The 11,481-nt window shown below is 36.6% G+C and overlaps 1 protein-coding gene across 1 annotated transcript in view; it reads right to left on the bottom strand.

The window, feature by feature from the left end:
* The window catches only part of POLQ (DNA polymerase theta), a 95,693-nt gene that overhangs the window by 2,350 nt on the left and 81,862 nt on the right, over positions 1-11,481 (bottom strand). The window contains exons 24-27 of the mRNA XM_029283376.1: positions 7,505-7,689; positions 4,315-4,426; positions 2,998-3,122; positions 1,488-1,641 (exon numbers count right to left, since the gene is read on the bottom strand). Coding sequence (XP_029139209.1) covers positions 1,488-1,641; positions 2,998-3,122; positions 4,315-4,426; positions 7,505-7,689 — 576 coding nt within the window. The remainder of the gene's footprint in view (positions 1-1,487; positions 1,642-2,997; positions 3,123-4,314; positions 4,427-7,504; positions 7,690-11,481) is intronic.

Consider the following 11,481-nt stretch of genomic DNA (forward strand, 5'->3'; position numbering starts at 1 on the left):
AAATTTTATCTAGGTCTGTCGGTTCCATCTTTATACCCCACTCTTTTTTATCTTGCCTATATCTTACCTGTAGTTGGAGGTATGCCCACCATTCTAATTCTATCCCTACATCTTGGAGATTTTTCCTCGATTTTAATTCTCCTCTCTCATCTAATATGTTTTTATAAGTTATTACTTTCCCTAACTGAATAAACCTTGGGTGTATATACCTTTCTAATGTTGAGATCCAATTGGGGACTTGCCTATAATTCTGTCGTCGAATTTTAATCCATACATCTATTAGCGCCCGTCTGATGTGATGCCTCCGGAATTCATTCTTTATTCTACTATATTTTTATACCAGAACCAGTATTACAGAATTATTTTGTTATTACCCCAGTGTCTTACATTACATTTTACTCTTTTTTTGGTCCTGTTTGATGGATTTGTAAAGAATTTGTACAGAACTTAGAAAGGAGCTAATTTTTATTTAATTTAGGCACATTATTTTCCCCTTGGTTTTTATTTCTCTATTAACCCAGTATTGAGGACTGTATTTTAATAACCTGTTTAAATCAGAAGAAAAAGGCAATTTCATCACTTTCCATGCCTGTGTAAAGGATGTAGGAAATCACTTTCTGCATCTACATAGTCAGGAATATTATTAATATTAATAATAATAATAATCAGGATAAAATGCAGATGTGGGAATACAGGGAATCCTGGAATTCTCCTCTTGTTTCCCTTGTACTTTTCCTATGAACCCTGAAGTTTATTCAGATGATTCTTACTGATGTTAAAAATGTAAGAAGAGGGAGTATTCTAAAAGATGAATATCTTCCTCTCCTGCATAAACAGAAAAAATAATATTTTCTTTTCTTGACTAAAAATTACTTTTCATTTTGTTAGATGTCTAACTGATGAAAGGCAGAGATAGGTAATAGAACTGCCTCTTTCCCCAGAAGGTATCCCATAAGTCAGATGGTGAGAGAGAGGGGCTACTGGCAGAGCCTATCCCTTACTGTCTCTGAATCATGAGTGAACATTGAGGGAGGACATCATTTAAGGTCCTGTGGGCCAAATGGGTCAGCTTGATGACCCATGGTTTCCCCCAAATCTTACTTGTTAAAGTTGTGATATTCTAATGCAGTTGTCTAAAAAGTAACAGAAGGCTTGACTATTTTTTCTTTCCTGAAACAGCCTTAGAATATTATCCTTACTTGAGTATATTTTTCATTTACACTGTAAATGAAAATGTAATTGAGCATTGATTTTAACTGATACAGAACCCAAGAAAGCCGACTCGCCATATGGAAATACCTGCTTGGAATATTTAGTGTTCTAAAAACAAAACCTGGTCAGGTGCATATATGGCAAAAGCTCTGAAAAAGGAGCAAACATTTTATATCTTTCTTACATGAAAGTAGATGTTTCCCTTAGTTTTAAAATTTAGAACATTTAATACCAAATATAAAAAATAAAGACAGAGGAAGAAAAAAAACACTGACCTGACAATATTTTGGGGAATGAGTTCTCCAAATGTCCAAAAGATTTTACTGCTGAAGGTAAAGCTTCCAGCTGTGTCTGTATATTCACTGTAGCTGTCTTGACAATATCTGCAGCAGAGCCCTGGATAACAGTGTTTACAGCTTGCCTCTCTGCCTAAAGTTTATGAAAATCACAGTGCAGAAGTGCAAACAAATTAATTGCTATAAATAGGCAATAGAATCTATATTCAACTGAGAATGCTAATTTTATTCTGGGAACATTCTCTCTCTTTCTCTCTGTTTGTGTCTCTTTTTTTATAACAACAGCCTGAAATAATAATAGTACTGCAGCATTTCTGTGTTCTGTAGTACAGATGAAAACAGAAAAATCTAAAGAACCATACCTACAGTATTAGGTAAGTTACAAGTATAATAATCAAGCAAGCAAACAAACAAACAAGGATGGAATCTTAAACTAAAAAAGAACAATGAAGAAATAGTTTTGCAGAAATAGTTTGAAATAGTTGTTCGGCAGTTAAAAGAAGTAAACAGTTCTGTAGTAAAGCAACACAACTAAACTGTATGTAGTACTTTTACTAGAGAGACCTGCAGCATTGCATGTAAGCATGCAATTTAATATGAGTTTTTAAAAAATATTCTGATAAGCTCACATTAAAGACAATTCAAATCATACAAATCAATACATACAGTTGGCATTAAAATCCATACATGCAAATCTCTTCCTGCCCCTCAGACTGAAATCTTACAGTTTTAATCCTGGCTATTTAAAAATGATATACTCTGTACTTCAAATTTTTCATACAGCATGGCAGGGCCATTTTAATAATTTAAAACTCAAAGTTGGGAAGATGGTTTTTTTAGGTGTGCATCGAAAACAAAGAATGCAGATAATTTGTTGTTAAACTGAGCAACAAATAAATACAATATATTAGAATCAGAAGCCTGCACTGATTTTGAATAAAAAACAAATGGCTCACAATTGTTAATTGGAAGACCCTCCTTCGGCATATAAGAATTAGGCAACTGATATATCTAGGATTGCGATTCTCTCCAAGAAAATGTAAAGCCACCAGGTTTTTCATTTTGGTGTTTACATGCTTCATTTTGGAGGAAATGTGCTGAAATAAATCACAAGACTGAGCACTAGAAACAAGGGGAGTTACTTCTACATGTCTACAGAAGAATGAGAGCTGAGAATTACTATTGATACCCCTGGACTTCACTGAAATCAATGTGAGTTGCAAGGAAGCTACAAAATAGATCAAGATGTGGATCCTGAGTGGGTAGAAATGGTTTATGTTGCTGCAATTTGATCACGGCAATGACAGGTCAACAGGGAGAAGAAATTAGAAATACAACGAACAATGTTTGAAAGTTAATGGTAAGATCACACATAAGTATCCAGATAACAAGAATAGTACCACAAAGAAGGTGGAATACAGCATGGCTGTATGCGTTTTATTTCCTTAAAGAGATGAAACGGTTTAACAAAATGTTTCTCTCACTATACCTGAGCCTTCTTGTAAGGATTTGTTTCCTTAATTGCTGGAAGGTATCTACGCCTTCCCATGATTGTCTGCACAAACCCATCCTGGGTGCACGTCTTTGCTGTCTCTTTCAGGAATTTCTGAATACCTACAAAAACATGAAATAATATTATCTCATTTCTGGTGTCAGCTATCAGTTCATCACATATACATCCCTGGTTGAGTCCACACATACACTGCTAATTTTTACTAACAATATCAACTTCCTTATCTTAGCAACTGTTATTCAACACTCAGACTTAGTAGATCTAAGGCATGTCTTACATTACAGTGCTTCATGCTTAGGTCTTACGTTTCCTTATTATTATTACTAGGAAAAGGGCACTATCACACTCTTACTGTTTCCATGCGCTGATCTTTCAAAAAACACTGTAGCCACTGTCTCCAGAACATGGGAAACAATGCCCTGGCAAGAGGCAAGGGGTGTTTCCAATGGAGGAATGAACTGACCAGAAGCTTTCCAGGGCTGTTACATTTCAACAGAAAAGATTAAATGTGCTGCAGTTTCATATCTATCTATCTATCTATCTATCTATCTATCTATCTATCTATCTATCTATCTATCTATCTATCTATCTATCTATCTATCTATCTATCTATCTATCTACCTACCTACCTACCTACCTACCTACCTACCTACCTACCTACCTATCTATCTATACACATACATGCATACATACACAGTATACTGTGGCATAGCTATTAATAAAGAAACCCATGTCCCAGACTGTGACATAGTGAGAACAAATGGTTGCAGGGCTGATTCCAAACTACCATGAAAATCTGAACCTGTTGATATATCTCAAATTTCCATTGTTTACTGAATAGCAGCAGCAATAACTTGTTTTCCCTGGAAATGAAGAAAGTTAACCAAAATGGATCTCCCTTCAGAACTCGTCCATAAAAAGTGTCCTATCGTTAGTTCATTCACACATGCATAAATGAATTTCAGGCTGAGGGATTCCCCCCCCCCCCAGAAATGCATCAAACTCTTATGCTTGAACTACCTAGGAAATCTGTGAATCAAACAGTTTGGAGTTTTACAATGCAGTTTTATTTATTAACACTTTCAGATTCTCATTCTCTCTTTCTCTAATATGCACATACACAAACAGATATCAGGAAAGACAGCTTCATCAGTATATATAATCTACCCTGTTGCATCACTTACCAATAGAAATTCCAATCCCAATTAAGTGAGGACTATCATTGAACCAGGCTTGCACTTAGTAAATCAGTGAACAAGGATACCAAGAACAATAGATCCCGGCAATCTTTACCTGGATATCTGGATTTGAAGGACTCAATGAAGCACAAAGCATCAGTTTCTTGAACACCCATCTGCTCCCCTAAGGATTTAGCTCCAATTCCATAGATTATTCCATAGCAAATCTAGAAAAAAGATAACATTCTAATTTACTAGTGAATAATCAAAAAGATTCAAGAATAAGACATTTTATTGGCACAAAACTGCTACTTCACTTGAAATATTAGATTATACTTGCTGAACAATAAGTTTGTTCAGCTTTGTAATTTTGAGGGCACCATACCGTGAATTGTTATTTAACCCTGCTTTACTTAAAAATATTTTAAAAGTCTTTGAAAAGGGAAGACAAGTTCCTACCACTGAGTTCCTTCATAATGTTTACTTCTAACTGTATCAAAAGATTGAAGGGAAGCAAAATGGCTGATGGAGAATAATTTTCCTGCCACAAATTGAGGTTATGATCTAGGGTGATGGCTGGCTCACTAAACTGTGAGTTCACAATTGAATAGAATAGAGCTGGAAGGAACCTTGGAGGTCTTCTAGTCCAGCTCCCTGCTCAAGCAGGAGAACCTATACCACCCCAGACAGGTGATTGTCTAGTCTCTTCTTAAAATTTTTCAGTGATGGAGCCCTCACGATTTCTGGGGGTAAGCTGTTCCACTGGTTGATTGTCCTCATTGTCAGGAAGTTTCTCCTTAATCCCAGGTTGCTTCTCTCTTTGACCAGTTTCCAACCATTGTTTCTCATCCTTCCCTCTGGTGCGCTGGTGAACAACCTGACCCCCTCTGCCTTGTGGCAGTCTGGAACACTGCTATCATGTCTCCCCTATTTCTTCTTTTCTTTAGACTAACCAAACCCGAGTCCCGCAGCCATTCTTCATATGTTTTAGCCTCCTCATCTTAGTTGCTTTTTTCTGAATTTTTTTCCAAACTCTCAACATCTTTTTTGTGATATGATGACCAAAATTGGCTGCAGTATTCCAGGTATGGTCTTACTAGGATTTTATAAAGCAGTACTAAAATTAAAATTAAAAAGTTTAGTTTCATATGAAAGAAAAAAAAGAATACCGATTCAGAAAAGTAGAAGAAGGGTGATTATTTATTTATTTGCTTATTTATTAAACCAATTTATATAGCCACTCATCTCACAAACAAAAGATTTTGGGCAGCATACAACATTATGTTGACATTTTAAGAGAATAGAAGCAGAAACACAACTGCCAAACACAGAAGAGAGGAAAACTACTTATTAAAGCTGCAGAAGTCTACAGTGTTTTCTATAAATCCTCCCAGTACAATAATTAGAAGAGAAGCAGAAAAATGCCTACATTGCCTCCTTGGGGACTTACATATGCAGAAGCTCTCCTTTTGATGTGGTGGACTGTTAGGGTTCATTTATTTAATTTATATCCTACTCTTATGCCAAGAAATATATGAGATAGAACTGAGACAACTTGTCAAACATTCTTGGCATTTACAACCTCAATCCAAACATCATATTTTGGAATCTAATTAATTGTAAGACTCAAATATTATTTACATTTTTCCCTCTTCGTTTCTTCTGCCTTCTGTCAACCTCATCTAAAGATTTTGAAACTTCTAAATTTTACACCCTTGCTACATATGATAAATACCTAACAAACCTAACAGTGTTAACTATGGTCCAGTCACCCCAATTGCTTGACACAAAGATGCAGGACCCTGGGAAGCTCCAGCAGCACAGCACAAAGCCGCAGGAAGTTCCAGCTACTCCAGTAGCACAGTGCAAAGCCGCAGCAGTGCCTCAGGAAACTCGAGCAGCATGGTGCAAAGCCGCAGCACCCCAGGAATCCTTAGCTGCCCCAACCCAGTCCTAGCCACTCTACCTCCTCAGTTGACTTTTATTGTCTTCTTTTCCTGCTGCTGCTGAGCCGCACCCAGTTTGGCCCTATGCAAGGCAGCTGCTGGCTGCTCCAGGCCTTCTTCAGGCCATATGCATTGTTCTCCAAATCCTGTGAACCTTCTTGCCAAGCTTCAGAAGGCCTCAGAAGTCTTCCAAAGCATTGTGAGAAGGCCATGTACAATTTGGAAAAAGCCAGGCGTGGCCTTCTCTGAGGTTTTGGAAGACCTCTTTTTTTAGCCGCAGTGCTGCCACTTCTGCTGTATGGGGTGCCCAGAAATCCCAAACCTTTCCACCTTGGCTGCTTGGCCTGGTGCAGGGATGTGTGAGTAGCATGTGCATGCACGCACAGCTCCATTGGTGTGAGCGATGGACGCAGGCACCCTCCACTTTCACGAATGGAGCTTTGCATGTGAGCGGAGGGCGCTTGTGCTCATGAGCAAAGCTGCACTTACGCTCGGGGCGGGCACGTGCGTTCACGAAACTCCACTTGTGCGAGCAGAGAGAGCTTGAGTAGAGGGTTCTTGTGCTCACACATGAAGCTTCATTCACATGAATGGAGTTTTGCACGTAAGCGCCCTCTGCATTCGTGAGTGGAGCTTCATGAGCGAGCACAAGCACCCTCCACTCAAGCGCCCTCTGCTTGCGCAAGTGGAGCTTCACGCACTCTTGCCCACCACCATGGGGCCTGATTTGAAACAGGCCACGGCCAGGTAGCCAAAAGGCCAGAGATTGGGTTAGGAGTTGATAGGAGTTGAAATGCTCCTGTGGTTATAAGTGCAGGTGAGCTGCCAAACACCCAAATTTTGATCGTATGACAGTGGGGGCACTGCAATCTCAGTCGTAAGTCCCTTATTCAGGGACACCATAACTTTGAATTGTCGCTGAATGAATGATAGTCAAGGATTATCTGCATTAGAAATTGGGCAGTTCTTAATGGGATAGGTTTCCTAGATTTTCTAAACATGATCTTGAAAAATATTACAGATCCACCCAGTAATAAAATGTAACAGTGGTGTTCTGGTATATGAAATATGCTCCCAGCTTAGTGGCCAAAGTAAAATGTCTACTTCACAGTTCTATTTTGCAGTAAATCTGTTGTTTAATTCCATTAAATATTTAATGGAATACTATGATGCTTAATTTTCAACTATGCTACTCTTAGTATTCAACTTATTAGAAATTTCATATACACCAAACATGAAATGACATTTATATTATATATCTGATTAAATATTAGATATTTAATCACAGGCATAGAGAAAGGTAAAAAAATTGTTCAACTAAATTGATATCTCAGGAAAGATATACATTTTTAAAACTACCTGCTTAGCTTGTTGCCTTAAATCATTCCCAACCTCTTCAGGGTTAATGTTCTTCCACTCAGCTGCAATGCTTCTAAAGACATCAACGTTGTTACCAAAGGCCCGGAGTAGCCGATCATCAGAACAAAAATGTGCAAGGATTCTTAACTCAAGCTGAGAGTAATCAGCAGCCAAGATCAAGCCACCTATAGTCAATCATGCAAAACAAATTCTAAATTAACTGATTTCCATGAAATCACAAATAAGAGCTTCTTTCTCTCCCTTACTAATCTTTCAAGTGAAAGATACATGGATAGGTGTAAGTTCCTATTTCAGTTTCAACAAGTTTATCCCACGATGTAATAATCCAGTAAAATACAATTCAGAAAAGGTTAAGTATCATATCTTTACATTTTTTGCCCAGAATGAAGTCTCTGTGCACACACACAAAAAGCTAAATTGTAACTCTTCCCCAACAGTGTTCTATGTAGAGGGTAGTAAAGAAGAAAGATTTGAAATCTGGCTTTTTCCAAAGTATGACAGTTGTTTATGTATAGGTATCCTAAGTAAGGAAAATACCAAGTACATACAACTCTTAAAATGTGCTGATTTGGAACTAGAAAGCCATACATGTTACTCGTTCACCTATCTACAATTGAAAGAAAGATTTACTTTGGATGACAAAAACCGTCATTTTGAAGCTGCTAAAAATAAACTTGAAATGATAATCTGTACTAATGATGAACACCTTATAGCCAAAATGAATATGTTAAACATAGTCTGATTCAGTGGGCAAGAAATTCTGGTTATAATACAAAACTAGAGCAATAGGAAAATATGTGGCTTAAAGCGAGGGGTCCCCAGCCCTTGGGCCATGGCCTGCTTGGAACCAAACCACGCAAAAAGTGGGGAAGACTGCAGGTGCAGATCCACTTCCATGAGCAGCAGGCACACATAAGCAGGCAAAGCTCCATTTGTGCCCACCGCTCATACAGAACCATTCCCTCTTTCCCCCCCCCCCCGCCAATCTGTCAAGTTGGAAAGGTTGGGGACTGCTGGGTTAAAGAACTATAATTCATATTGAATTATAATCTTAAAGAGAATTTCTATAAAATGATGTACTGGTGGTATTTAATACCAAATAAACCAGCAAAAATGTATAAGGGTGTTTCAAATACTTGTTGCAATGTAAGTGTAAGGAGAGTACTTTTTATCATATACATGTGACAAGGCAAAGAAATATTGGGTACAAATCCGTGGTTTAATTCAGAAATTTTTTAAAATGGACTTACAATGGAAACTGGATTTTTTTTTTCTTTTCAGACTAATTAGATAAAGTTATTGGGAAAAAATAGAACATTGTTGCTACACATATTGATAGCTACAAGAATTTTATACATCCAGAAATGGAAAGAAGTTTCAACTGCCACAATGGAAAAATGGATTGAAAAGATGATGGAATTGGTAGAGATGGAGACGTTGACTGCACTAATTAGGGACAAGAATGAAAACAGTTTTGTGGTAACTTGGAAACTACTTTTGGACTTTCTGTGTGAAATAGACACAAATAAAATTTTGACTTTGTATTTTGACAATTAAGTGGGTAATTGCTACAGAAATGGCTAATAATTACAACAGTATGTGGTATAACTAAAAAAGCTGATATTATAACTTTATTATGTTTCTTATTGCATCGAAAAAGTTAGAAGTCACTGCTTTTTGTTTTATGTTTTATTTGTCCTCCCCTTATTCTACCCCGTCTTTCTCCTTTCCTTTCCCTTTTTCCCATTGTCTTTATTTTTATTTTATACTAAGAATTTTTTTAGTAAATATATATTTCAAAAAAGGCTCCTACATGTGTTATCTTATTAATCCAAAAATTTATACTGTGAAACATCAACACGTGGCAGAGGCACTAATATATTAAATATAAGTAATAATAAAATGTCATTAATACTAACATTTTCATTGTATTACTGATAAATTTTTATACCGTTCTATTATTAAGAGTACAAAAATTTATTGGGTGAACTAATCATTAGAAAATGGATAAATACCAACACCATTTGCAGGTAAGAGATAATGAATGGTGAAGTTTCTAAAAAACCTATCACCGTGTTTCTGAAAAAAAAAATGGCTGTCCACATGATTCAGAGTTACAATAAGACCATAGTGACTTAAGGACTGCAGCCCATGTTTTGATTATATTATTATTATTAGATTTTTATCTTGCTTTTTGTATATTTATAATTTAAGGTAGCAAACATATCTAATGACTTGCCCAAACTCACTTAGCTGGTTTTCTTGTTTAAGGCAGGCCTAGAACATTTTTTTTTAAAATAAATTTTTATTGATTTTTCATTGAAAAGCAAAAACATAAATCTTTTATCACAATATCAACAAAAAAAAAAAATCAACACCAATCAATACATTCACGGACGTGTCCGGTGTCCCCCTTCCGCACCACCCTCTCACTTGCCTACACCTTCCTCCTCCCTATCCTACCACCACTCCTCCTTCCTCCCTCTTTCCTACCTCCCTTTCTCCCTCAACCATCCCGTCAGTGCAGTTGGGGTACCACCGGGCACCTCCTTAAAAAATCATACATATATATACATATAAATCTATAATACCAACCTACCCCTTTCCCCCCNGTATCAAAATGTCTCTATTAGTTAAATTAATCCAATCACTAATCCAAGTTAATACCACTGCTTCATAATATAATTTTAAATTAGGGGCTTTAAGTCCCCCTCTTTCCCGTGCATCTTGCAAAATTTTAAATTTTACCCTAGGTTTTTTCCCCTGCCATATGAACCTATTGATACCTCTTTGCCATTCTTCCAAATTTGAGTCCTTTTTTAAAATAGGTATCATCTGAAACAAAAAAAGAAACTTGGGGAGAACATTCATTTTTATTGCTGCAATTCTTCCCAATAATGATAGTTGTAATTTCTTCCATTCCATCAAATCCTTTTGAACTTTTTTCCATAACTTATCATAATTATTCATATACAATTTAGCATTAGAAGCAGTGATACCAACACCCAAATATTTCACTTTTTTAACTATTTCAAAACCAGTTACATTACTTAAAATTTCTATATCTTTCATAAACATATTTTTAACTAATATTTTAGTCTTATTGTTATTTACTTTAAATCCAGACACATTCCCATAACATGTCAATGTCTGTATCAAAGTTCTTGCCGAGTCGGCTGGGTCTGACAGAGTGAAAACCAAGTCATCAGCAAATGCTCTAAGTTTATAAGCGTTGTTGCCCAAAGTTATGCCTTTTATAGATGAAGACTCCCGAATCTTGATTAATAAAATCTCCAAAGTCAAAATAAATAATAACGGGGATAATGGGCAGCCTTGCCTTGTTCCTTTCTCAATTTTAATTGAGTCTGTCAAATCCCCGTTAACAATCACTTGGGCAAACTGTAGTCGATAAATGGCCCTTAATGCTGAAGAAAATCTATCCCCAAAATTCATTCTGTCCACCAACCGTAGCAAAAATTGCCAGTCCAACCCGTCAAAAGCCTTTTCAGCATCCAAAAAGATAAGGGCCGCCGGGACTTGATTGTTTTTATCCAAGTATTCCAACACATTCACAATTTGTCTAACATTATTCTTCATATATCGTCCATTTATAAATCCAGACTGGTCCATATGAATAATCTGTTTAATTACTTGCATTAGTCTATTGGCTAATATTTTTGCAAAGATCTTATAATCCGTATTCAGTAATGATATTGGTCTATAATTTTTAGGTTGGGTCATGTCTTGGTCCTCCTTGGGTATGAGTGAGATAAATGCACATCTCCAAGATGGTGGTATTTGTCCTCCCATTAAAACGTCATTAAATAGACATCTCAAAGGTTCCAACATTTCTTCCAGTAATTTTTTATAATAAATTGCAGTAAACCCATCTGTACCAGGGGCCTTACCGACCTTCAGTTGTTTAGATGCCTCTGCAATCTCTTCCACCGTAATCA

The sequence above is a fragment of the Protobothrops mucrosquamatus genome, unplaced genomic scaffold (genome assembly GCF_001527695.2).
Source record: "Protobothrops mucrosquamatus isolate PMUCROS unplaced genomic scaffold, P.Mucros_1.0 scaffold69, whole genome shotgun sequence".
NCBI classification, from domain to species: domain Eukaryota; kingdom Metazoa; phylum Chordata; class Lepidosauria; order Squamata; family Viperidae; genus Protobothrops; species Protobothrops mucrosquamatus.